Source organism: Gossypium hirsutum, chromosome D03 (genome assembly GCF_007990345.1).
Source record: "Gossypium hirsutum isolate 1008001.06 chromosome D03, Gossypium_hirsutum_v2.1, whole genome shotgun sequence".
Lineage (NCBI taxonomy): Eukaryota > Viridiplantae > Streptophyta > Magnoliopsida > Malvales > Malvaceae > Gossypium > Gossypium hirsutum.
In genome coordinates, this window is record NC_053439.1 from 1517872 (window position 1) to 1543336 (window position 25465).

Sequence of the window (25465 nt, forward strand, 5' to 3'; positions counted from 1 at the left end):
ATCCTGCAAACTGTTGACATAAAACCTAGTATGCCGCTTAGTAGGAATTAAACGATCCCAAACTTTTAGCAGTAGTACAATTCCTAAGAACATGAAGAATATCCTCGAAAACATGACCGCTGTTGGTGCAAGAAACAGCAACAAGCTGATTTAAGCTTGCTTAAACAGCAAGTCTCGAGGCTTGCAGCAGAAACAATCAAAAACTTGCAATGGAAAACAGAAAAGAAAGAGAGATTTTTTAATGAAAATGAGCTGAATTTTCATTCATAATTTAAGAAGGCATATTGCCAATACATATAAGGGATTACAACAGCAAAACAAACAAGTTATCACCTAATAACTTACCTAACACCACTAATTTGCCTAGTAACTTGGTAAACTTGTTTGAATACATAAACAGCTACCTAAACTTGTCATTCATCACTTAGTTACATCAAAATGCAGCTACCAACTAAGTTTGATCCTAACTAAATACAAAACATTCAATTAAAGAAACTAAATGGATAGCTTCAGCTTGCTGCACCAATTTGCTGTTGAAGCACGTTCCCTGCATGGCCACCTTTGCTGCTACATGGGAGCTGACTTCAACACTCCTCCTTAGCTTCTATGCAGCAGACTCCTAGTTCCCTCTTTAGGCTTAGAAATCTTGATACACCAAGAGGCTTTGTGAAGATATCAGCAATCTGATTTTCAAAACTGCAATGAACCAGCTCAATTTCTTGAGCTTGTTCCATCTCCCTTATCACATGCAGTTTAATATCGAAGTGTTTTGTCCTACCATGGAAGACAGGATTTTTTGCAATAGCAACTGCTGACTTGTTGTCACAATGTATCACAGTTGCTTCATTCTGCTATAGGTTTAAATCACTCAAAATTTTTCTCAGCCACACAGCTTGATTAACAGCACTAGCAGCTGCTACATACTCAGCTTCAGCTGTTGACTGAGCCACCATTGTTTGTTTTCTTGAGCTCCAACAAATCATTGCAGAGCCAAGTGTAAAAGCATAACCAGAGGTGCTCTTCATGTCATCTTTTGAACCAGCCCAATCGCTGTCTGTATAGCCAATCAATTTCAACTCCTTGACCCTTTTGAAACATATACCATGGTTCAAGGTACCTTTGATATACCTCAGAACCCTTTTTCCTGCTTTATAATGCTGCTGATTACAACAATGCATGAATCGTGACAGCATGCTCACAGCAAATAGAATATCAGGTCTTGTTGCTGTCAAATACAGCAAACAGCCAATAAGGCTTCTGTAATCTGTTTCACAGACAGATTCATGTTCCTCTTGGCTCGATAGCTTCATGCCAATAGCCATTGGTGTACTCACTGGTTTACAATTTTCCATTGAGAATTTAGCCAGCACTTTCAAGGCAAATGTCTTTTGTTTCAAGAGGATTCCTCCTTCTACTTGATTGACTTCCATTCCTAGGAAATATGTCATCAATCCCAGGTCTGACATCTTAAACATTTCCTTCATTTTTGCTTTGAAATCAGCCAACATAAACTTGTCTCCTCCAGTCACTAGAAGATCATCAACATACAGTGACACAATAAGCTGTGTTTCAGCTCCATTCCTCTTAACATAGAGTGTTGGCTCACTAGCACTCCTTTCAAATCCCAAACTGACCAAGTATGAGTCAATTCGAGCATACCAGGCTCGAGGGGCCTGTTTTAGGCCATACAAGGCCTTTCTTAGCCTATACACCAAATGTTCCTTACCAGGCATTATAAAACCTGGGGGTTGCTCGATATATATCTCCTCTTCTAAGAATCCATTGAGGAATGCAGACTTGACATCCATTTGGTGGATTGTCCACTGGTTCTGAGCAGCAACTGCAATCAGCAATCTGATTGTATCGAGTCTGGCTACTGGAGCAAATGTTTCCAAGTAGTCCAGACCATACCTTTGACTGAAGCCTTTTACAACTAGCCTGGCCTTTAGCTTGTTTAAACTTCCATCCGCATTGTGCTTCACTCGATAGACCCATTTTACACCAATGGTCTTTCTGTTGGCAGGCTTTTCAACCAACTCTTATGTCTGATTCTTCACAATCATGTTGATTTCATCAACCATAGCCTGTTTCCAACCTTCATCTGCTTCAGCTTCTTCAAAACTACTAGGTTCTGCTATAGCAACTTGTGCTCTTTCATAAATCTCATCTAGGGGCCTTGTGCCTCTCACAGGCACATCATCAACATCCATTTCAGGACCAAGGTGCTCGAGTTCAGCTTGATTAGGCACTAGGTCTTCTGAAGCAGCTTCTGGTTTACTCTTCTCCCAATTCCAGCAAGCCTTCTCATTAAAGATGACATCTCTGCTCACTTGGACTTTGTTTGTCAAAGGATCCAACACCCTGTAGCCCTTCTTAACTGAGCTATAGCCTATAAGAACACCTGGTTGAGCCCTTTCAGAGAGCTTGTCTCTGTTTGCTGCTGGTTTTTGTGCATAACACAGGCAACCAAACACTTTCAGATGTGCCAATGAAGGCTTGAAACCGAACCAAGCCTCAAAAGGTGTCTTGGATGTAAGAGCTTTGGTAGGAAGCCTATTTTGAAGGTAGACAGCAGTGTTTACTGCCTCAGCCCACATGGTCTTGGGCAGTTTCTTCTCAAACAGCAGGCACCTGGCCATATCCATCAAGCTTCTGTTCTTTTTTTCTGATACCCCATTCTGCTGAGGTGTGTAGACATTTGTAAGCTGGTGTTTGATACCAGCATCATTGCAAATGGCTTGAAACTGAGCTGAAGTGTACTCAGTGCCATTGTCTGACCTTATCGATTTCAGCTTGCAACCTGTTTCTGTCTCTACTGCAGTTTTAAACTTCACAAACACTTGAGCTACCTCAGACTTGTGTTTTAAGAAGAAAATCCAGCAAAACCTTGTAAAATCATCAATGAAGAGGATGAAATACCTGTTCTTGCTGAGTGATTCAGTCCTCATTGGGCCACATACATCAGAGTGCACCAGTTGCAGTTTTTCAGAAGCTCTCCAAGCTGAATTTGTAGGAAATAGCAGTCTTGCCTGTTTCCCCTTTTGGAAAACTTCACACACATCATCATACTTTACTGAGCTGGTAAAGTTTTCTGCCAAGCCCTCTTTGGCCATTCGAGTCAGTGATCTGAAGTTGGCATGTCCGAGCCTTTGATGCCAAAGCTTGGAATCATCAACAGAAGTTGTGTATGCTGACTTTGAGTCATTTGACCAGTGCACCTCAAAGCATTTGTCAGTCATTTTGACATTCATTAGGCTTGATCCACTTGGATCAGCAATCTGGCACTGTTTGTCCTTGAACACAACAGAATAGCCTTTCTCGAGCAATTGAGCTATGCTGAGAAGGTTTCTGTCAATCTCAGGCACCAAAAGCACATTTGGAATAATCTTGTTGCCTGTAGGAGTACTTATCAGCACCTCTCCTCTTCCTTCAGCTCTTATGAACTGACCATTTCCAACATTGACCTTGGTTTTGCAACTTCTATCCAAGGTTTTGAACAAGGAGGCATCTGGTGACATGTGGTTAGTGCAACCACTGTCCAATAACCAGCCTTTTGAGCATTTCTTCTCAGCAGCTAAGCAAGACACAGCAAAGACCTGCTCTTCTTGGTCACTACTGTCCTCAGCTACCTGAGCTTCAACCTTTGGTTGTTGAAATTGGCTCTGCCTTGGCTTGGTTCTATTTTTGCAAACCCTTTCAACATGGCCTTTCTTCTTGCAGTATTGGCATACTGCATCTGGCCTGAACCAGCATCTGCCTTCTGGATGACCTGGCCTTTTGCAATGTCTGCAGGGCTAGTCATTGCTCCTTGCAGCATCAGGCTTAGGTCTGCTTTTCCAAGGCTTTTTACCTCTAGGAGCATTGATGCTCGAGGCTTCTCTGGCCTTGACATTGAATGCACCTTCCTGGTTGTCTTCAGTTCTGCTAGCTCTTCTTTGTTCCTGAGCATAGAAGGTGTTGATTAGCTCAGTCAAAGAGATGGTAGCAAGATCTCTTGAGTCCTCTAGAGAGGATATCTTGGCCTCATATCTCTCAGGCAAAGTGGAGAGGACTTTTTCCACTATCCTTGCCTCATCAAAGTGCTCACCTAGGAGCCTTATACTGTTAACCACTGCCATGATTCTGTCTGCATACTGCTTCACTGTTTCTTCTTCCTTCATTTTCAGGTTCTCGAAATCCCTTCTCAAATTCAACAGCTGTTGTTGCCTTGTTCTCTCAGTGCCTTGAAACTCCTCCTTAAGCTTATCCCAGGCCTGTTTTGGAGTCTCACAGGCCATGATTCTGGTGAAGATGACATCTGACACACAGTTCTGGATGCAGGACATGGCTTTGTGCCTTTTGGTCCTCTCATCAGCATGTTGCCTGATCTGAGCTACTGTGGGATTAGCCCTTAGTGGTGCTGGCTCAACATCTGTGTTGACAACTTCCCACAGATCGAAGGCCTGTAGGTAAGTCTTCATCTTGACCAGCCATATATGAAAGCCTTCTCCATTGAAGACTGGTGGGGCTGCTGGTGAAAATCCTGAAGAAGCCATCAGGTTCCTTGGTTTGAAGTAACAGGTCCACTAAGACAAGGGCTCTAGATACCAATTGTTGGTGCAAGAAACAGCAACAAGCTGATTTAAGCTTGCTTAAACAGCAAGTCTCGAGGCTTGCAGCAGAAACAATCAAAAACCTGCAATGGAAAACAGAAAAAAAAGAGAGATTTTTTAATGAAAATGAGCTGAATTTTCATTCATAATTTAAGAAAGCATAATGCCAATACATATAAGGGATTACAACAGCAAAACAAACAAGTTATCACCTAATAACTTACCTAACACCACTAATTTGCCTAGTAACTTGGTAAACTTGTTTGAATACATAAACAGCTACCTAAACTTGTCATTCATCACTTAGTTACATCAAAATGCAGCTACCAACTAAGTTTGATCCTAACTAAATACAAAACATTCAATTAAAGAAACTAAATGGATAGCTTCAGCTTGCTGCACCAATTTGCTATTGAAGCACGTTCCCTGCATGGCCACCTTTGCTGCTACATGGGAGCTGACTTCAACAACCGCAAACCCCACACGTCAACTCCTGGACAAAACCTCTGCGAACCATTTCTTCCTTGGTGAGTAACCGATGCTTGAATACAAGCCAAATGAATATCCTAACCCTTTGGAGACCTTAAAATTTTCATGGAATGTTCCATATCAGTTCTTTCGGATTGCACGAATCTTCCCTAAGTTTCTTGCATGCACTCTTGAGAAAAAAACAACCATTCTCCTTAAATAAATTCAACATTAATGAATCAAGATTGGCCTAAATCTTTATAAATTATCATAAATATGTTAAAAAGGTATCAACTTATAATTTAAGACGTATCATAAGTAAAAGATTTACAACTTAAAGTTTTAATTTTTATGTACTTATAAAAAGAAAAAGTAAATCAAATCATATCAATTATTATTAATATTGATTTAGAAAGATTTAGCTTTATTTAAGTTCTTTAATAAATGCATATAATTTATTTTGGCTCTTATCAACCACCTAAAAAAATGAGTTAAATTGATTTTTTAAAAAATAAATTTATATAAAAATAATGAAATATATTACACATGATTTTTTAATTATTGATATTTAATTTGTATTACCATGAGAAAATTTTATTATATAAGTTTTAAAGTAGATTATGTAAGTAATCTATTTGTTAATTTTCATAATTAATGGTAAAGTTTTTGACAAAATACTTACTTAGTAGTGAAGTAATTAAAGAAGAAGACTTTATAATTAACTTAATCCTACTATTATTCGAACTAGAAGTTACTTTCCCTGCAAGAAATAAATTCATCCAATTACTATATATATATAAAAACATCTTCACTGTAATTAACTACATATTCTTTTTGCTTATTTCTTTGTCCCAATAGATTGATGGCGTCTTATGATTTTAGCGACGAGATTTTATTTGAAATCTTCTTGAGGGCTGAATTGAAAACAATGAAAAAGTGCAGGGTTCTTTCGAAAGAATGTAAGGATCTCACTTACGAATCTAGTTTTATGCGGCTACATTCTGAAAGGACATCAACAATGGTGGGATATTTAGTTCAATGTTCGAGAATATTTGATCCATTACCGTCGGAGGTGGTGTCAATAGTGAATTCAGGACTCGATCCAAACCAACTCGGGATTTACTTAATTTTTTACCCCAACCTGCTTGGATTGTAGCAGCGGTCAATGGAGGTTTGGTTTTATGTAGCCCGAGAAAACGTAGATTTGTAAACAGTGGGAAGTCATTTGTAAACCAACTACTCAACAATGGGAAGTCATCCCGTCTCCAAAACCTCGATTTGGAAGACAAATATAAGCATGTTGGTGCTCAGATCGAACCCTTTACGGTTCAAAATTGTCCGACTCTCCGACAGCAGGTACGACGCTGTAGACCTCGTATCAGACTCGGACTCCGAATCGGAATATTCTGACGAAGAAGATGTATCGTGGCACTGCGAGATATTTGATTCCAAGAGTTGGGAATGGAAGCAATCAGACGATTTAAATTTAACATACTAAGACTCTTTCAAGAACACTCAAGATGTTTCTGCGTGTGGCGGCCTCCATTGGCTTATGTTCAACCACGAACAAGACAAGTACACCATATTATCTTTCGAAGGAGACAAAGAGGAACGGGGAATGACTTCACTGCCGGACTCACTTGGTGAAAAGATCGTCGGGGTCAGATCGCCCATGTGCCATACCAAGGGAAACTCGGATTGATCAACCATAATTATGAAACTAGGATGCTAGATGTTGGATTTTAAACTACGAATAGATTTGGATTAAAAAACACACCATCAATTTGGAAAGCTTTAACGAAAAGGTTCCTCATTCTCGATTTCATTCCTTTTATGGTGCTGACACTGTGTTCATGGTGGATGTCGGGTGGGTGTCTTTTTATAATTTCAAGACTCGTAAGTTGAATCGGATAATGGTTGGTGGATCGATTGACTCGGCATATTTTATTCAAACAGATTCTGAATCTGTTAAGCTAAAGCCCGAGTAATATATATATATATGAATGTACTAATAGTCTTGGCTATTAATTTGTTTAAATTAGCATTCTGAAAGCATGCAGAACGATACTAGCATTATTTGACAAGTCTGCCAAATATTTCCAGGCCTAGCTTATATGATTACTTATGTTTGCTCAAACTGGGGTCTGGTGCTAATATTAATATTTAACATGTCAGTTTCCAGAAACTGAAGGGAGCTTAATACAGCTATCAAGAGTCCAAAAGGATGTGAAACTTAGTTGTTCAAGCTATGGCAATCATGGGTCCTTTTGCTGCAGCATAACTAGTCTACAAGGTTCCAGAAAGTTTTCTTGCACACCACCCTGGGGTGACTCAACGAAATTTATGACTTAGTATAACATGGACCAAAAAGTGCACTCAATCTCTTTCAGTAAGTTTTATCTCTCTCAAAGATAGAATTTCAGCACAAAACAATTATGAAAATCATCAAAAGTTTGATAAATGCTAAGAAGAATGAGCAACCTTGTATTTCGTAGGTATAAACCGGTATTGCTGATTTATTGTGTCAACAGTAGAATATTTTGAGGCAGCTTCAATCTATAAAAAGGAAAAAGAACCCAAAGCCTTTAGGACATTAAAATTAGAGAGGGAGATTGCAGAAAAGTTTTGCTTAAATAGCATCATCAACTTTCACAGGATTTCTCAGACATGCCCTTCGCCGCTTCTATAACGTAAACATCAGATCAAATTGTGAAAATACTGTTCCCCGATGGCAGACTAAATAAGGCAACATGACTGTATGCATGAGTTAAAGCCAAGTAGTTCGGCAACCTGCAAAGAAGTTCATTACACGCGTAAGGGAAGTTTTGTAAAAGGACAAATTTTAATATGCACTATCTGGTTTCACAAAAAGAGACATTTAACAATACATTCTACATGTATTGAAGTTTATGACTAAACAAATTGTTGGATGTCAATTAACGTCACGGTGAACTATCAATAAACAAAGATCACATGGCATAAACTAGTGCATATCATTCATGGATCGAAATATGATAGACCATGCATCTTAAGCGAGCTTGAAATAGAACATGCAGGTCACTTGATATTCTTAGTTTTAGCAAGAATAAGATAAAAATACCATGGAAGCTCCCGTATTAAGACTCAGGTTGTATTTTGCCCCATTCACACAGAAAATGGGCAAATTAGTCCCCATGTATTAGATCAAATAGTAAACTAATTATTTCCATTAAAAATTTCATCAATTTCTACTATTCAAAACTAGCATAGCTAATGAATTAACCAGATAATTATATGTGGTGTCACGTGGACCTCATGCAGACATATAAAGACTAACTTTTAACAATAAAAACAAATGAAATTTCTTAACAGGACGAAATAATTTAGGATATGAACTAAAAAATTGTTCTTATATTGAGACTTGATCTTTTCTTTGTCCAAGTTAACTCTTGAAGTTGACAATTGCTCCCATATTAAGGTCAAAAAAGTGATTTAACCTTTTTCCATTTGCTTTCATTTCATGAACTTTCAGCTTTCTGGGTTTAATTCTTAAACAGGAATGGCAGGCTTAGTGGCATTCAGTTATGGGCTTCCTTGTGTTCTTTGTGGTTCAGAAAGGGGAAATGAAGTTCTAAACATCAGATTTGGTGGATTCTGTTTGTTTCCGGGGTTAAATGATATCCATGTTTCTGTTTGTTTCTCGAGAAAATTCGCTCATGACTCACTTGAGGGTGACAGTTTTGTTTATTTTACAAAATGTATGGATGTCATGATTGAGTATTTAAGTAACCTAATGACGATAAGGCACAGTAGGAAGAATTGTTCAAACTTTATACAACAGAGAGCAGTTTAGAGAATGTCACGAAAAAGGAAAGCTACCCGAAAGAGGCAATTCATGCATTAAAAAGAAAAAAAAAACTGCTTTCTAACATTCCTAGGCTAAGCTATCAACCTAAGAACTGCGATGGACCATAAAAAGGGAAAAAATTTGACAGCTAATCCGCCTGAAAGCGGACTTCACTACTCGAGATAGAAGAAAAAGAAATAGGGGAGAGGGGAGAGGGGAGAGTTTGGAAAGAGATCCAGTAAATACATAGCATGCTTTCAACCCATTTCGAAAGAACTACCATAGAACCAATCTGGTTCGGTTGAAAATTCTGTACAGCAAGTTGCATGTTCTGTATGGAGCCTGTTAACCTCCAACTGATAGTGATTTGGCAGTTTATAGTCGCCCTAGTGCAAGAACCACCGGATAAAATGAAGAACTGTTAGAATGCCAGATTTAGTCCCATGAATGGTTTGATGGAGGTAAAGCTCCTATTATGTTAGAGCTTGGTATCCGCATTTGTGAACTCGAAAAGCAAAATCTTAGATGCCATAGAGATCCCGTAGTGCTCACTGAGGGTTTAGTAAAGGCGGCCCCGACATGTAGAAGCTCCACATTGACATGGATATCCTTGTCCAGGCAGGAGTTCATATCGATAGTCAAAAGTCAGCTCTTCACCTACAGATATCTGCAAAATAGTGAAATAGGAGGGAAAGAAATGTCAAAGACATGCCTATTTAAAAGCTTCTTTACCCAACTAAACTTTTTTTGATAACTAGCCACTCGATTAAACTCAGCCATCTAAACCACATCTTATTCCACAAACCATTTTCAACAATAGATCATCTAAGGTTCCATATATGCAACAGATTTGTACTCAATATTTTTGAGAAGCACTTACATCTTGACTGGCATAGAGACCAATGTGAGCTCGGTGACAATCCATGCTGTCCACAAGAACTTGATGATTCACAAGATTTGGCGAGCAGCTGAGAGGAATTCAAGGACGGAACACGAAGTTTTCATGAGTGCATCGATAGAAACTTGGGATTTCAAAAGTAGAGATATAGCATCATTTTCTGAATACAGCAAGTTGAACTGAGCCACTTAGCTAAACTAATTCCTTCAGAAATGTCATAAATGCTAAAGTCATTATTACACATAATTAGAAAATGGTGAACATATTTAAAATCTCTGGAACTTCAGTCACACAATTTTTAGGGCCAAGTTACAACTTGGAAATGCCAGAATGGGAAAACATTTCAGTATGCGATAGTGGATGCATAAAAGTGTATCCTCACCTATGATTGATGAACCGCGAAACATTTCCATATTTGGATGCATCAATAAAATATCGTGCTTGTCCTTCAATCAACCGGCTCATATCATTTATTTGAGAACCAATGTTAAACATATAGTTGCAACCATCTCTACCATACCTGATATAGATCATACACCCGATTCAGCAATAAAGCATATAAGCATAAAAGCAAGCACAAAGTAAAAGCAGATCTCTGTAAAGGAGATTGAAACCTGGTAAGCCTATTGTTTGCCTCTTGCTCGCCTAAGATTTCCCCAACATATTCACATACAAATGTGCCACTCAGAATTGGTTCACCAGCCCTGACCCCCCAGCCCTGAAGATCAACATGAAGCAATGTCAGAGGACAGAACTCTAGAATACAAGAAAAAGTTGAAATAATTACCTTATTCTCGGTTTTGAAGACTTCCAGTTTTACACGTACACCTTTTTGCAAAACCCTATTCGGGCATGCTATATTGCAGCTACACTTACGGTTGCATTCATAGACAAGGTAGCCCTCCTGCGCAGTTTCACAAAGGTTATCTCAAGACATAAACCAGAATCGAGGAGCACAGGAAGACACCAACAAGGTTACATATCATTATCTACTTGTGAAAAGGGCATGTGTTTCTATAGTGCTCTGAATGGTGAAGGTGAAACATTGCAAGTCTAAAAGGAAAAAATAATCATATTGGACTCTTGTGGGTATCATATCAAGTCAATAGTGCACTCCCTTGACAAGATAAAAGCACATGCTCTTTTATACGTGATTTGAGAAACACCATAAGCAACCAAGCAACATCAACATATGGCGCTTTAGTGAAAATTAACAATGGTTGACACTTGACAGAAAAAGAATTACAGTACCTCCAAGATAATTCGCCCTTTGTCATCATAGGGAAATCTACCCCGCATAGGTTTCCCAAATACGTCTCTCGCATCTTCATAATCATTATCAAAGAGATATACATGATCACATGTCTCAGGAAAGCATGTTGAATTGGAACAGGTGCACCCAAGTTGCACACTCTGGAAAGATATGTAAGTAATTAGAAGGAAAATGAAAAAAAAAATGTAAGAGTTAAGCCAATCCAAACAATGTAAAAATTATCGCATCACGTGACAGGTGATACACAATCCATAAGAAACAAGGATGATAGTGTGCCTTGTCTTAAGAAATTGCATTTCATCGTATGATCAAACAAAACCCAGAAATCTCCAGGTAAGAAATTATCAAGAATCCAAAGAACAGCTTATGGTTGAAAGGTCATTGTGACATGCAACCAAACTAGACTCCATTGAGGGATAATTGTAAGGCATCTATATGTAGTAGGAATCCAGACAAGGATAAAACAATCCAAATATGAAGGTACCTCAACATCAAGATCAAGAGATTGATCAAGCGAAGAATTTGTAACATAAATGAAGTTCTCCCAAGGCATCGAGGATCTAGCATTTTGCTCATTAGAACTAAGACCAGAGATGTAAACGGAATCAAAAAGCCCTTCATCCACTACACAAGCTACAGGAACTGATTCTTTCCCAAAGCTTAAATCATCACACAAGATACTGGCCTTCTGCATGGGCCCTTTTCTGAAATGTTGTGAATCGATGATATAGTGACATTCATCCAGTTCCAACTCCTCATCTGCATCATCCAAGGAATCTGCTGATTGGCAACCCTCAAAACCATTAGGGAGAGGAATCAATGGGGACAGAAAATCTGGATCCTTGGCAGGTTTACATCCATTTATGCACACAAATTTCTCTTGATGCCACTCAACTTGAACGTTATGCTCACTGCAAAGCTTCGCTGCCTTAAGGTACAAACATTCAGGTAACATGCCATACTTTTCTTCCAATGAGGCTTTAAGGCTCACTTTGCAACAAGAAGAGCGAGCAATAGACAGAATGTCCAGGTTATTAGGCCGTGGTTTTGTTTTATGAGTTCTGGAAAACAATATTTTTGCAAGGGCAGAGCACTGCGGTTCTGCTAATCTACCAAGATTTGAATTCTCCATAACATGAGGCTCTGCACTAATGATTTCAGCATCAATCAACTTTGATGCCTGGAGGCGTTTTTTCATAGTAGCAGTTGCCCGATTCCTAATCCTATATGACACTGCCCCCAGACCTTTCTTAAATCTAGGATGGCTAAGTCTCCCAGATTTTAGTTTATAAGCATAATAACGAACCCCTTTCTTTGGAGGACGAGAGCTAGCTAAACTTGGTCCCATGTGAGCAGCCTGGTGGTGGCGGCCAAGATCAGGCAGCAAATCAAATTTCAAGCCACAAAACCTGCAAATAAATTTTTGAACACTGCCTACATTCTCTGAATTATTCTCCAAAGAAGCTGAATTTCCGAGCTCAAGTTTCAGTGGAGGTTCCTCACCCGCAGATGGATTATGCTCTAGAGCAATCTTTGACAGCCTAAAATCAACAGGATGAGTGGACAGCACATGCAACCATAATTCCTCAGTATTGCCAAAATGGCTGCCACAGGAAATGCATCGTAGAAGCATGCACTGTTCGACAAATTGTACATGGTGTCTCTCCTGGACATGGGATTCCAAAACCTTCTTGTTAATAAATGAATCCAGGCAGATTGCACAAGCATAACCTCTAAACAACCGTTGTGCTTCCTTTTTATGATTCTCCATCCAGTGTGTTCCAAGCTGCTGGTCATCAAGAAATTCCACAGAGCACATTTTGCACTTAATAGTCTTGTCATCATCAAAGCTATCATTGATGGCCAATGGCAATGGAACAGGTCCTTCCATGAAAGATGACGAAGGTGTACCTTTATCACCAGTGAAGCCCCATAAACTTTGCAGTCTCTCCTTTTCACTGTATACCAACTTCATTAACAATTCCCCAACTCTAAAGTCTTTTGATGCTTCAGAAAGGGCCCACTGAAGTTGGACATCCACAGGAACAGGGTTTCTTAGAGATAAAATACTTTTGAAGAGCTTGTAGAAAAGTTCACATGCTTGATGTAAATGCAATTTCTGCTCAAGTGAATCACAGTCTTTCAAAAGATCTACAAACACCTCTCTGGATACTATCCTACTCTTTCCATTTCTTGCACGCTTGAGCCAGCTTGGAAGGTGTTTATCACAGTATAATGAATGCCTCTTAGGACTTTCTTGACAAGGATCAAAACCATTATTGGAGTATAAGCCTATGCAATGCATTAATTCTGTGCCATCATGATCTTTACCAGAATGTTCAGGCTTCTCGATTAAGCTGTTTCCTCTGTGCAAGGCATCAACCTCAATTACCGATACTGGTTCCACCTGCAAGGGACTTTCATTGTCTCCCACCAACACTATATCTCTGCATAATGTGGTTTCTGAACTCTGAATAATCTCCAGATGCTTCCTTTTCTGGGTGTACTCTGGAGAATGGGAGCTATTATTTGCATCACTTTTAGGTCTGTGTTTCTTGCAGAATGAGGAGCCATATAGCGACCGATGCTTACATCTAGTACCAAGCACGGTGGTACCTTCACACATTGGTGTACCAACAGCGGGTGTCGCCTCTATTTTGCTGAAGCTACCAGTAAAACGAGATGCCAAGTGCACACAACAATAAACATCCCCCTCATTTGCCCACCTCACACACTGCCTTCCTTTTGACTCTATGAACGCTGTGCACTGTCGGTTTTTACTCCCAGAATCTATGGATTTCTTAGCAACTGTTTCATTCACAGGTGTTAATTCCACTTCTTTAGGCTGAATGTGCAGAGTTGAGGTAGTCTTGACCTCTTCACTTGCTGTTGTTATTTCAACATTCTTGGTGTGAATGACTTCCGGATGCCTTGCTTCAACAACAATATTATTCCATCTGTCAGTCAAACTATTTGACGTGTCCATTGGTGTTGTTTCCTCTCTCTCATCTTCCTTTTTACAGTGTTGTGGCGTTGGCAAATTGACATCTACAGCATCTCGGTTACTAAAAAAATCAGAGTCAATTTCAACAGCCATAGTTTGATCCGACCCATTGCTTTGCACCATGGAGGCATGTGTATCTGCACGACGAACTTCAAGCTTGGCCCTCTTCCTGCTAACTTGTATATTTGTGTTTGAGAGACCATCACTGCTCCGTTGATTGACATCTCCAGCAGAAGATACCGGATGAGACGTCGAGAACCATTTCATAACTTCATGCTTCCAAGTTTTCCACTCAGAACCAAGTGTGGGCTGTACTGATGCATCTCCAAGAGACTTAACCTCATTCCATAGTATGGCATCATACAATTCCTGAAACAACAGCAAAGAGAAAAATTACTTGTCAACATGCACCATGCAACTGATGCATTAATGAACAGTCCGTGACCTAAAGGATCAAATTGACTATGCAATCCTAAGAACAGTCTGCCCAGTAAAAAAAAAAAGGCTCAGCAACTGATGCACAGGGCCACTTGTTTGCGTATACAGAATGTTCGGGTTAGTAGTAAAACCTTTACTTCCAAACCTAAAGGTCAAGGGAAGAAGGTTCCTTTCCTTTCCTTTTCTTCTTTTAGGTGATAAGGGAGAGGTGGCAGTCAATTTTAGGTAACAGAAATTCTACAATGATGAGAAGACCACTTGTGAATTTCAATCAACATAACTATTTCACTATGCACTGATAATAACATAAACGGGCACGAATAGAGTGAGACATACTTCCTTTAGCAATTCAACGGATTCAGCACTATGTGCATTCTGACATTGTTGCACCCACAAATGAAGAGACTCTTGAAGCCACTCAGCATTTATATAGCACGGCAATATCATCTGTAGAGAACAGAAATATTACCATTTACATTTTTAATGCATGTAAAAGAAGAGAACAGTGGAGATAGAGATGGATTAGATGAAAGGTTACAGTGGAGATAACACAGTGGTTATGATATACAATATAGAGATAGATATAATTACAGGTAATAACAAGGCAAGACAACTGAAAACAAATGAATCTATTATACAGAAATAGAGATCTAGTAGAAATAATGCTATCAGAATTATTTCCTGTAATGATATCTATTTCTATTATAGATTCATTTTTTTTCAGTTGTCTTGCCTTGTTATTTCCTGTAATGATCTCAATTCCTATAGACTTGATTCCTATATATATTTATATATAAATTTTATTTTGAGAGATAATGATATATTATATCAAAAAAGTGAATAAGCGTGTGGAATGTTTTTATTTTATTTTTTGGTTCTTTTGGCTATTAAGAGTGGATAGATTTAGAGGAGGGGATATTTAAAAATAAAAAAAAGATTTTTCATAAAATTCTTATCTGACATAATTATCCTTTCATTCTTTTTATTTTAATTTAATAACTTGGGTTTTTCATGGTTTCACCAACTAAGTAGATGTCATGAACCAATGAGGAACTCTATATATGATATAAATGTCAAGTAAAGGATTTACAGTTTGAAGTTTCAAAAGCATTTTTCCAAGATCAGAGTAACCATTGCAGCGTGAAGCCTCCATAGCGAAATCCTTCCAGACAACCACATTACGTGCTGCTTCAATCAAAGCCTACACAAATAGGAATAGAATTCTGGTAAGAATAGAGCTGAGGAATTGAGGAAATATATTAAATACACAAGAATTATAAAGATGAAAAAGAAAACAATACCTCAACATGGAACTGATCAATTATATTCAGCATGCCAACAGCTAGCTTTTGCTGTATGTACCGCCTAGCAACGGTCAAATCTCTAACCATTTTTAGTCCAACTTTATGACTCCGATATGCAATAGGCTGAGGGAACTCACTAATGGATCGGACAAGTAACATGTCTGCCCAAGAATAATTCCTCGTGTGAGGGAAAAATATCACAAAATACTGCTTTCGATCATGGGTCGGTTTTGCTTTTAAAGTTGATAATGGCCAGTCAGCCCTTGCACATCTGATTCCAGCCTGCCATTTTCCTCTCCACTATACTTGGAGAAACAAAAGAGTATCATATGAAAATAAATTTAGCATGCATCCTTATCTTCTAGAAAATTGGAAATAATAAAATGGTAGCAAACTATTTCTAGAAAATGAGAGAAAAAAAAAATATACATATATTTAATAGGAGACAACATAAAGGAATTATCAAGGGAATTTAAGAGGTCAAATGGATAATCCATAAAGCACACAAATAAATCATTTCCAAGACAATAAATGTAGAGCATGTCGTGAGAGAACGTGATAGAAACTGTTGCTGTAATGCAAGTCAAAACCATAACATTATACGAAATCTGGCATTTCAAGGAAGTGAAAGCTAAAAGAAGAAATGCTACCTTGACCCATAATGCAACAGATTCATCATGCTCTAACCACTTAGGCTCTGAAAGAGACAACTCTCCCTCCCTGTTGTTGATTGGTGATTCACTCTCGATGGTGTTAACGAGGACATGAGAGTTTTCAGAGGTCAAATAAGGTCCAGTGCAACAATTCTGAGCATTCAAATCATCATATTCATCATCATGTGATCCGCAAGATAATCTTTGGCCTTCTGCCTGACAATGATAATATGAAGATCCACTATGATGGTCCTCTGAAATTGGTAATTCAACCCTTGTACCTTGACCTTCATCCTGTCTTCCTTCTTGATTCCCTTCATTAGTCAGTAATAAGTCATCCATCCTACTATCTGCCACTTGAACTTGTTTCTTCTGTTCCAAGCAATTAGATTCTCGGTCATAAGTAAAAGTTGCTTCTGGACTCAGTTGAGCACAATCAGAATCCGCAACATACTGAACACCAGAGCAGGGCAGCACTTCCATGATACAACCTGGAATCTCTAAAGCAGTATAATGTGCATATAAACATTGATTATCCCCCAAAATCACTTTACTGTCCAAACAAAGTTCAATCCAGGCAAGAGTAAGATGCTGCAAAAGAAACCTTGTCAAAATATATACTGAAAATTGAATATACATATGTATATATGTATGTATGGATGACATAGTCTATGTAGGACTGAAAGAAAGACAGAACAAAGATACCAATTACACTTGAACATGAACATGTAAAAAGCACATATATGCATGCATGAATGTGCTTCATGCAATGTAAAATGGACATAGGGCTTGATGTTTCATTTATGCAAACATATAAATTGGGGTCAAATGACCAGCTCAACAAGGTCATAATCACTGCACTATTTACGACTTTAAATAACATAACTTCTTCCATGTTGCTTAACCTAAAGGTCTTTCGTCAGCATTGGATTCATTAGCTCTAACTCCTTTTTCCAGAAACTTATAAATTTCTAAAACACCCTGGATCAAGAACAAAATTCATAGTCAATTTTTAATCAATCCTTTCATAATTTTAATCGCATTTCTTGAACAAAGTTGCACTCCTTTTATCATTATCAGTCATTTCATTCTGTTTCTAAAGAAATAAGTTTAACAAAGTGCTAATCTTTTCTATAATTTTTTTTTTTTAAAAAAGGATAAACCCTTTTATTAGGTAAAGAAAAATCAACCAATTGCTTCAATATGAGAATCAAATTGAAAGCCATCAAAAAGGAAAAAGCTTTCAAGGAACTTCAAAGATACCTTAGTTTAATAATGTATTAATTAGTAATATAAAACCCATTTAGTTAATTTATCAAAGCGTAAGGTTCCTGGAACAATCTATGCTATTTCTCCATAGAAAAACTTCACTAAGGCTAGCTAGACCCCAGATCTTAAAATGCATCTCAAAAACCAAAATTTCCAAGAGAAAAGGTCCAAACCAACAAAACCCAGAAACAAAAACGCCACAAAACCCTAACATAATCAGCAAATTTCATCCTTCATTAATTTGGTAGTAACAATAATAATAAACCCCCCAAAAGAAAATATTTCCTTTCATTAGATTCACATTTTGTAAGAACCCACCATGGCCTAGACATATCATCAAAATGTTGACTAACATTCTAGGTGTGTCCAAATTCCAGATGATACAAGTAAACACATACACATATACATGATCCCCAAATCATAAAACAAGTATCTAAGAACGTAAGAACAATTAATATCCTGAAATTTTGGCTAAAATTGCAAGAAAAAAATAAAAGGGTTCATTACTTTTAAGATAATGGGTGAGTTCCCCAGGGAGATGGGGGAGTTTAGGTAAGTAAACAATACGCATAACAAAGAGCAGCTGCTAGGTCACAGAAGAGGGGTAAAGAATTAGAAATTGACTGCAAAAATGTTACATAAACATACTAATATCCATAACTTAGGAGATAAAGAAAAAAAAAGGGGGGGTGGCTAATGTATTTTTACCTTCTACATAAAAAAGTGTTAAATGGATGATCACCCAATGTTTATTTTCCATGGTTGTTGGTTTTTTGTTAGGCAAATGAGATTCGAGAAAAGGGTTTCATTCTTTTTAGAAAGGGGAATTGGGTGTTGATGAGGTTATACATATAATTATATATATATATGTGGTTCATGAGTCGTGATATAGAGGGGAATTGGGCATTGTCCCCGTGGCCAAAATCAAAACTAACATGAAAACAACAACAAAGGGAAACACATGTAAACAGATAACAATAAGACCCTTACCTAATCTCAAACAGGTTTTTGGTCTGTATACGGCCCTTTGCTTGTGTTCTGGTTCAGTAATTTTATCATACAATGAGGGGTCAAAATCCAAAAAACTAGACTTTGGGGTTTTTTCTTTCTTGGACTTGACTTTGGGTGTTGTTTTAAAACTTTAAAAAAGTATATAAAATTGGTTTAATGGCGGAAGGGCATAGAGATTTGCGATAAATTGGTAAAGATAGAGAAAATTTTGATGAGATTTGAGAAAGCGAGAGAGAGAGAGAGAGAGAGAGAGATCAGATTTGGTTTTCAATTTATTAATTGATGTGCGAAATTGTGGTGCGTCTCTAATGTTTTTGGTTACCGTGAGAAGTCTATTTATGGTCGAATTTTATAAAAGGTCCTTGTACTATGTAGTTTTGATTGATTTAATTCTTATTATCTTTTTATTTTTTCTGTCAAATCTGATCTTTTAGGGTAAATTATCTCCAAAGTCACTAAACTATTAATAAGTTTACATTTTGGTCACTTAACTTCAAAAAGTTACAAAATGATTACTGAACTATTTGAATGTTTACATTTAAGTCATTAAACCATTCAAAAGTTTTGTAAATTACTTAAGTCATTTACAAACTTTGTTTTTGAATTTCTAACACTAGAAAATAACTTTAGATGTGATCAAGGTGATCTTTTTGCAAAATTTGATTAAGGGAATTTTAGAATTTTATTTTGTTATATCAAAACATTTAATGATTAAGGGAATTTTAAAATTTTATTTTGTTATATCAAAACATTTAAAAATCAAAGCTAACACATTTTAAGGGGAAAAGTCATTTTTTTAAATAAAAACTTATTTTTCCTTTAACAGTAAATCATTTTTTATTAATCAAGCTATTTTTCATAAAACAAACATAAAAAAATATTAAAAATGCAAAAAAAAAATATTTTTTATAAGTCATTTTCCATAAAAGAGACAAATGTCCATTTATCGTGCTTTTATGAAGATACATCAATGAAAATTGAGATTAAATCGTGAGTTGTATATTTTATGATACTAGTAATGAACCCAATGGACCGTTAGGTCATTTAATATGAAATTTCACTGGTCAACACTTAATACTTTTTTAACCTTTTGATTTTGCACTTTATTTTTTAATTATGGTTTTAATTTTTAAAGATTTTATTTTATTAGGTTTAAATTAAAAATACAATTAATGTTTGCCGTTAAAATGTTGATGTGAACTTTTTAAAAAAATAATGTTAATCAAGTTCTCGGTTGATATATAATCTAAAGAAGATTAATTTATAGGTTATTGAAGGTAATTTTTTCAAAATTTATATGACAAATTTAATGTGAAAGTTTACCATTTTACGAATAAAAACTCATTTTTAACTTTATTTACGGAAATGGGCCACTTTTTTATTATTTATCGGAAATGGCCGAAAACTGCAAAATGCGTCCACGTAGGAGCGTTTTAGGGGGAAATTCCAACAAAACGCGCCCTTGAGAGAGCGATTTTGCCATGTCAGCACAAAACGCGCTGACATGGCAAAATTGCTCCCTTAGGGACGTGTTTTAGCCCGTGTTTTTCTAGGGTTATGGCTATTTGCATGTTTAGTGCCTAGGGTTTGTGGGTTTAGGGTTTTAAGGTTGTAGTGTTATTGTTTTGTTAAAATAATTAAGGGTTTTATTTATTTAAGGTTTTAAGAATTTTAAAAAATAAATCAAGGTTTAGAATTTTTTTTTAAATTAATTAAATTAGGCTTTAAGGGTTTTAAATAAATTAATTAAATTAGGGTTTAGGGGTTTTAAATAAATTAATTAAATTAGGGTTTAATTTTTTTAAATAATTTTTGTGTTTAGCTTTTAGTGTTTTTGTAAAAGGGTTTAGGTTAAGGGTTTAGAGGGGTTTATATTGACAATAAGGATTTTGTTTTTCTTTTCTACAGTAGTTTTAGAAAAATTAATTTTGAGAAGACGGTTCTGAAAAGATAATATCAAAAACGGGTTTTTTACCCAAATATTAAAAAATTTTAAATACGTAAATAGGTTGTCAGCTAGATTAATTACCGAAATGATATATTTTTTTAATCGCGCCTATCTGACAAGCGCGAATCAATTTTTTATATTATTTTTTTAATCGAGCCTATCTGATAGGCGCGAATCAATTTTTTATATTAATTTTTTTCGTTTAATAAAATATTATTAATTTTTTTCCGGATCAGTATATAACCCAGGTATAGATACGAGGCGCGACTAGTTGAGCCTATCTCAGAGGCGCGACTATTTGAGCCTATCTGGCAGGCACGACTAGTTGTGCCTAACTCAAAGGCGCGAATGGTGGGGCCCACTGCTGCTTATATTTTCCCCTATATATACTCCCAAAAATTAAATGAGCACAAACATAAATTTTAGCAGAACGGAAATAAGAAGATAGGGAGAAGAAAAAAAAGAAAGGAAAACAAGAAGGATAAGGTATTTTGATTTATTTCTTTTTAAATGGAATGTAGAGTCTTGTTAGTAATTTTATTATTTGAAAGTTATTTTGTTAGGTTATTAATTTTGTTAGCTTCTGAATGAAAAATTTTGCATTAAATATTTTATGTAATTTTTTTGCATTTCGAAACTGTTTTAAGAATTTTGAAATTTTGTTAACAGATCTAGTATTGAAGATGGAGAATCAGTTTTTTGTATGCGTTTATTTCGATGGAGAAATTTTGACAACAACCATGGGATGTATATTTGAATGTTGCAAACAAGTAGCAATGAGATTTAATAGAAATATCTCATTTGATGATATGAAGGAAAAAATTAGTGAAAAAATTTATAGATGTTGTGGGAGAAGGATATCAAAACTTTTCTACAAGTTTTCAGTTTCGACGGATCCAATAAAATTTACCGAAATGGAACTTGTAGACGATGAAGACGTGGAGACAATGGTCGCTCTTTATAGTGGGACTCGGAGCAACCAAAATGCACCGATTCTGTTATTTGCTGAGTTAGCTAGTGTGGAGGCAACTGAAGATCCCACTCCATTAGGTGAAGAAGATGGAGTTCAAGAGCTGTGTATGGTGGCTCCGGTATCGTATATTGATAGTCAATCAACTATACACAAGATTGATATTGATCTTAATGTTGCACCCGAGACTGGTGTGATTGGTGATGATGTATACTATAGTAGTGATCCTGTTGATCACGAAGTCGATAGTGAGAGTGATCCCGACGTGGACGAAGTCCCAGATGGTATTAACGACGAAGGCGTGAATGAGGATGAAAATGTTAACGCGTCTTCAGTCGGAAACCAGATTCGTCATATTGTAATACACAATAATCCTAGGGCACACATGTTTCGGATAGACCCCGATGCGACGCGGATAGCTGAGTTTTCGGAGTACCCTGAAATACTACTTGCTCACCGGATGGCCGTATATTCTGATCCTAAAGAGCTGTTCGTGGGCCAAAGATTCAAAAGTAAGAAAGAATGCGTATTTGCCATTAAGCGGTATAGCATGAATATATCAATAGACAAAGTCGTCGTGTCTAAACCAACATTATATATTGGAGAGTGTTGGAGATCGGCAGAAGGCTACAATTGGCGGATACGAGCTGCATTAATCCAGAAGTCACAGATGTGAGAGATACGAAAATTTGTTGGGCCTCACGCATGCACTTCAACACGTATGACAGAAGATCATTGAAAACTTGACTCCAAAACTATCTGTATGTGCATCATGCCAATGGTGAAAGACATGCTGACCATTAAAGTTTCAATACTGATTACCGAAATACAGGCACGATTCTAGTATCAAGTATCATACCTGAAGGCATAGATAGCTAAACAGATGACAATGGAGTAACTGTATGGAGATTTTGATGAATAGTATAATGAGTTACAGGGATAGATAGCCGCTATGAGGGAACACGGACCGGGGACTGTCATTGAGTTGCAGACACGACCTTATTACGGGCTGGATGACCAAGTACAATCGAGAAAAAGAATTTTCCATTAGATGTTCTAGACGTTTGATCCATGTATGCGCACATTTCCCCACTGTAAATTGTTTATGCAAGTAGATGTAACGTGACTATATGGAAAATACACACAGATCCTACTTCTTGTGGTTGCTCAAGACGATAACAGGAACGTGCTCCCGATAGAATTTGCCATCGTCGATAAGGAGAACATGAAATCGTGAGAGTTCTTCCTTACCAACCTACGGAGGTATGTTATTAGCAACGATAATATTTGCATCATCTCTGATAGAAGAAAATGATTAATTGCAGCCATTAGGCGTTTCGGTGTACCATAGAGATCCGTTTACTGCATCCAGCACATTGCGGCTAACTTCGAATGAGATTATAAGAATACAGACTGGAAGAGACAAGTTGTGAGAATGGGTAAAGAATTACCTTATCTTTTCAATATAAGTTTTAATGTTTTAGAACAATTCTGTAACTTATATTTTCTTAATACATATGCAGCGCACGAGCTAGAACCACACATTTTTCGCCAAAGAATGGCTCGACTTGAGAGTGACATGGAGGGTCAAATGAACACATCTTTCCGATAGTGGTTGGGCACGCTGTGACAATAGGCTCAAAGTTTTGACGAGGGCTTTCGTTATGGTCAAATGACCACAAACTTGGTAGAGGGAATCAACGCTGTGTTATTAAAAACACGACATCTTCTAATTTCATCTATCTTCTCAACTACGTTCTACAGGTTGGCTACCTTGATGCCAAGAATGGGTCAGCAACAAGTCAACCAGATGGAGGTAGGACATGTGTTTGTTGAAGATGTTAGGGATGCAATGGTTGCAAACCGTCGAATGGCGAGGTCGATGATAGTAGAAGTATATTCACGACGAATAAAACGTCTCGAGTTACAGAGACCATCGGTCGTCAACCCGGTATACCACCTAAGTCCTACAGAGTTGATCTCCGAAATAGGCGGTGCGACTGTATGAGGTTTTAAACACTTCATTATCCATGTGCACATATCGTGACAGCTTGTGCTAAAGTTGTGCTCAATGTAGAATAATTTATCGATGAAGTGTACACCATCGGACGCACGCTGCGTGTATGGGAAAACGAGTTCCTCGTGCTTCCTGGCCTATGTACTTGGGAGGTACCTCCGACGACCTTCTAGCTTGTCCCAAACAAAGGGTTGCATAGGAACCCGAAAGGTCATCCGCAATCATCCAAAATCCATAATGAAATTGACATTAGAGAGAAATCCGATGGGAAACTGTATGGCGTATGCAGATTAGCCGGTCATAATCAGAGTAAATGCCAACTCCTAAACTACCATGTTGGACAATCGTCTCAATCGGGTAAAAATTGAGATGTAGTTCATTACATGTTGAGAGGATTGAATCACAAATTTGTCTACAATTTGTTGCAGTTAATCTAATTTGAAATTGCAAAATAAAAAAAACCATAAAATTTAACTAAGTAAAAAGGCAAAAAAGTCATTATATAAATACAAAGTTGACCATTTAAATTGCAAAAAAAATTTTAATTGATAAATAAAATGCCAAAAAAATTCATTACATAAATATGAAGTTATTTATATTACAAAACCCCATAAAATTGATGGTTTGATGGTGTGGTTCTAGGGGTATATTTTTGTGGAGCTTGACGTTCACATTGCGGGCGATTACAGTGATCAACGTTCTCGTCATCCGTATGTAGGGGTGTGCGAAACATAGATGAAAAATCATGTCTCAAATGCCATCGATGAACTTGAGCTGGGAAGAGTAGAGTACGGCGGTGAATACGAGCTGGAAGGAGCGGAGTACTGATGTGGATACAAGCCCGGAAATAGTCATCGCCCCCTAAATCTGAATGATAAGAACTATCCCTAGAATGTAGTTCCGTCTCCGTCTCTGTCTCTGCCTCCGGCTCCAGCTCTAGCTCTGGCTCTGGCTTTAGCTCTGGTGCATGATGCGGATCTGGAAGGGGTTGCCCAATTCGTGTCGTATGCGGAAGGACTACCATCGACCACCCACCAAACAGAAATGCTTTCCCTATCTCACAATACTACTGTATGTACTCTAACGAGGGCTGCAAATCCAAAGCACGATCCATCTGAGGTACCCTCCACAATCGGTTGTTCCACGTCATAATTATTCTTCATGCACTTCTCCCCAATCATTTCCATACCTCCTCCTCCTGCTCATCCCATGGATCTCCCCCAATCGTACTGGCAGTGTTGGGATATACTGTATGCAACTGAACTGCCAGAGTACTCGACTGTCATGATACCACTCTACTACCTGAAAATTGATAACGGGTGCGCTAATGCACCGTAGGTTTGAGTGGACGTAGGAAGATGAGGGGATAACTGCCATAATTTCTAGAACAGAATACGACGTCCAAATGAACTGCACAGTTAATAACATTGTTATATTAACGTGGGTCGAGTGAGATGAAATAATAAAATTAAGTTTATATTGGAAAAAATTACCCCTTCTCCAGCATGATTCTCAATTATCAGACGGTATATTGAAACCATGTATGACCTCCCGATACCCGAATTAGTACTTCATTTACGAAAAAAAATTGTTAGAACAATATAATCTGAAAAAAGTCAACTAATTCTTATAACGAGTAAAAATTCATCACCTATTAACGAGTGGAAATATATATGATTAGTGACTAATGGATGTCAAGAATAGCATCCGGTAAAGTGCCCACGACTACAGTAGTATGAGGCATCCGCTTATGTCCATCGCAGAAGGATCTGTCGTCCGAAAAAGTTCGCGATA

The 25465-nt window shown here is 37.4% G+C and overlaps 1 protein-coding gene across 3 annotated transcripts; it reads right to left on the reverse strand.

Annotated features, from left to right (window-relative positions):
• Positions 1–8851: 8851 nt before the first annotated feature.
• On the reverse strand, positions 8852–19019 carry LOC107909356 (histone-lysine N-methyltransferase SUVR5). 3 transcript variants are annotated; one of them, XM_016836841.2, is made up of 13 exons: positions 18434–18573; positions 18233–18308; positions 16454–17047; positions 15801–16103; positions 15590–15700; positions 14836–14946; positions 11542–14430; positions 11036–11197; positions 10572–10688; positions 10399–10502; positions 10167–10304; positions 9767–9854; positions 8852–9553 (listed from the first exon to the last, which is right to left on the reverse strand). In XM_016836841.2, the coding sequence occupies exons 3-13, from the start codon at positions 16937–16939 to the stop codon at positions 9446–9448; spliced, it is 4617 nt and encodes a 1538-aa protein (XP_016692330.2). In that variant the 5' UTR covers positions 16940–17047; positions 18233–18308; positions 18434–18573; the 3' UTR covers positions 8852–9445. The 3 variants fall into 3 exon arrangements, with proteins under 3 accessions (XP_016692330.2, XP_016692329.2, XP_016692327.2); XM_016836840.2 differs by lacking the exons at positions 18233–18308; positions 18434–18573 and adding an exon at positions 18716–19019; XM_016836838.2 differs by lacking the exon at positions 18233–18308 and having other exon boundaries at positions 18434–18708.
• Between the last annotated feature and the right edge of the window lie 6446 nt (positions 19020–25465).

Bases quoted from the DNA above. Each gene is read 5' to 3' on its own strand.
- LOC107909356 (XM_016836840.2), bottom strand. From the start codon at position 16,939: ATGGAAGTGCTGCCCTGCTCTGGTGTTCAGTATGTTGCGGATTCTGAT. The intron at 14,431-14,835 runs GTATGTCTCACT...CTGTTGTTTCAG, and splicing joins CCGTTGAATTGCTAAAGGAA to GAATTGTATGATGCCATACT. The intron at 9,855-10,166 runs GTGAGGATACAC...AATTCCTCTCAG, and splicing joins TCGCGGTTCATCAATCATAG to CTGCTCGCCAAATCTTGTGA.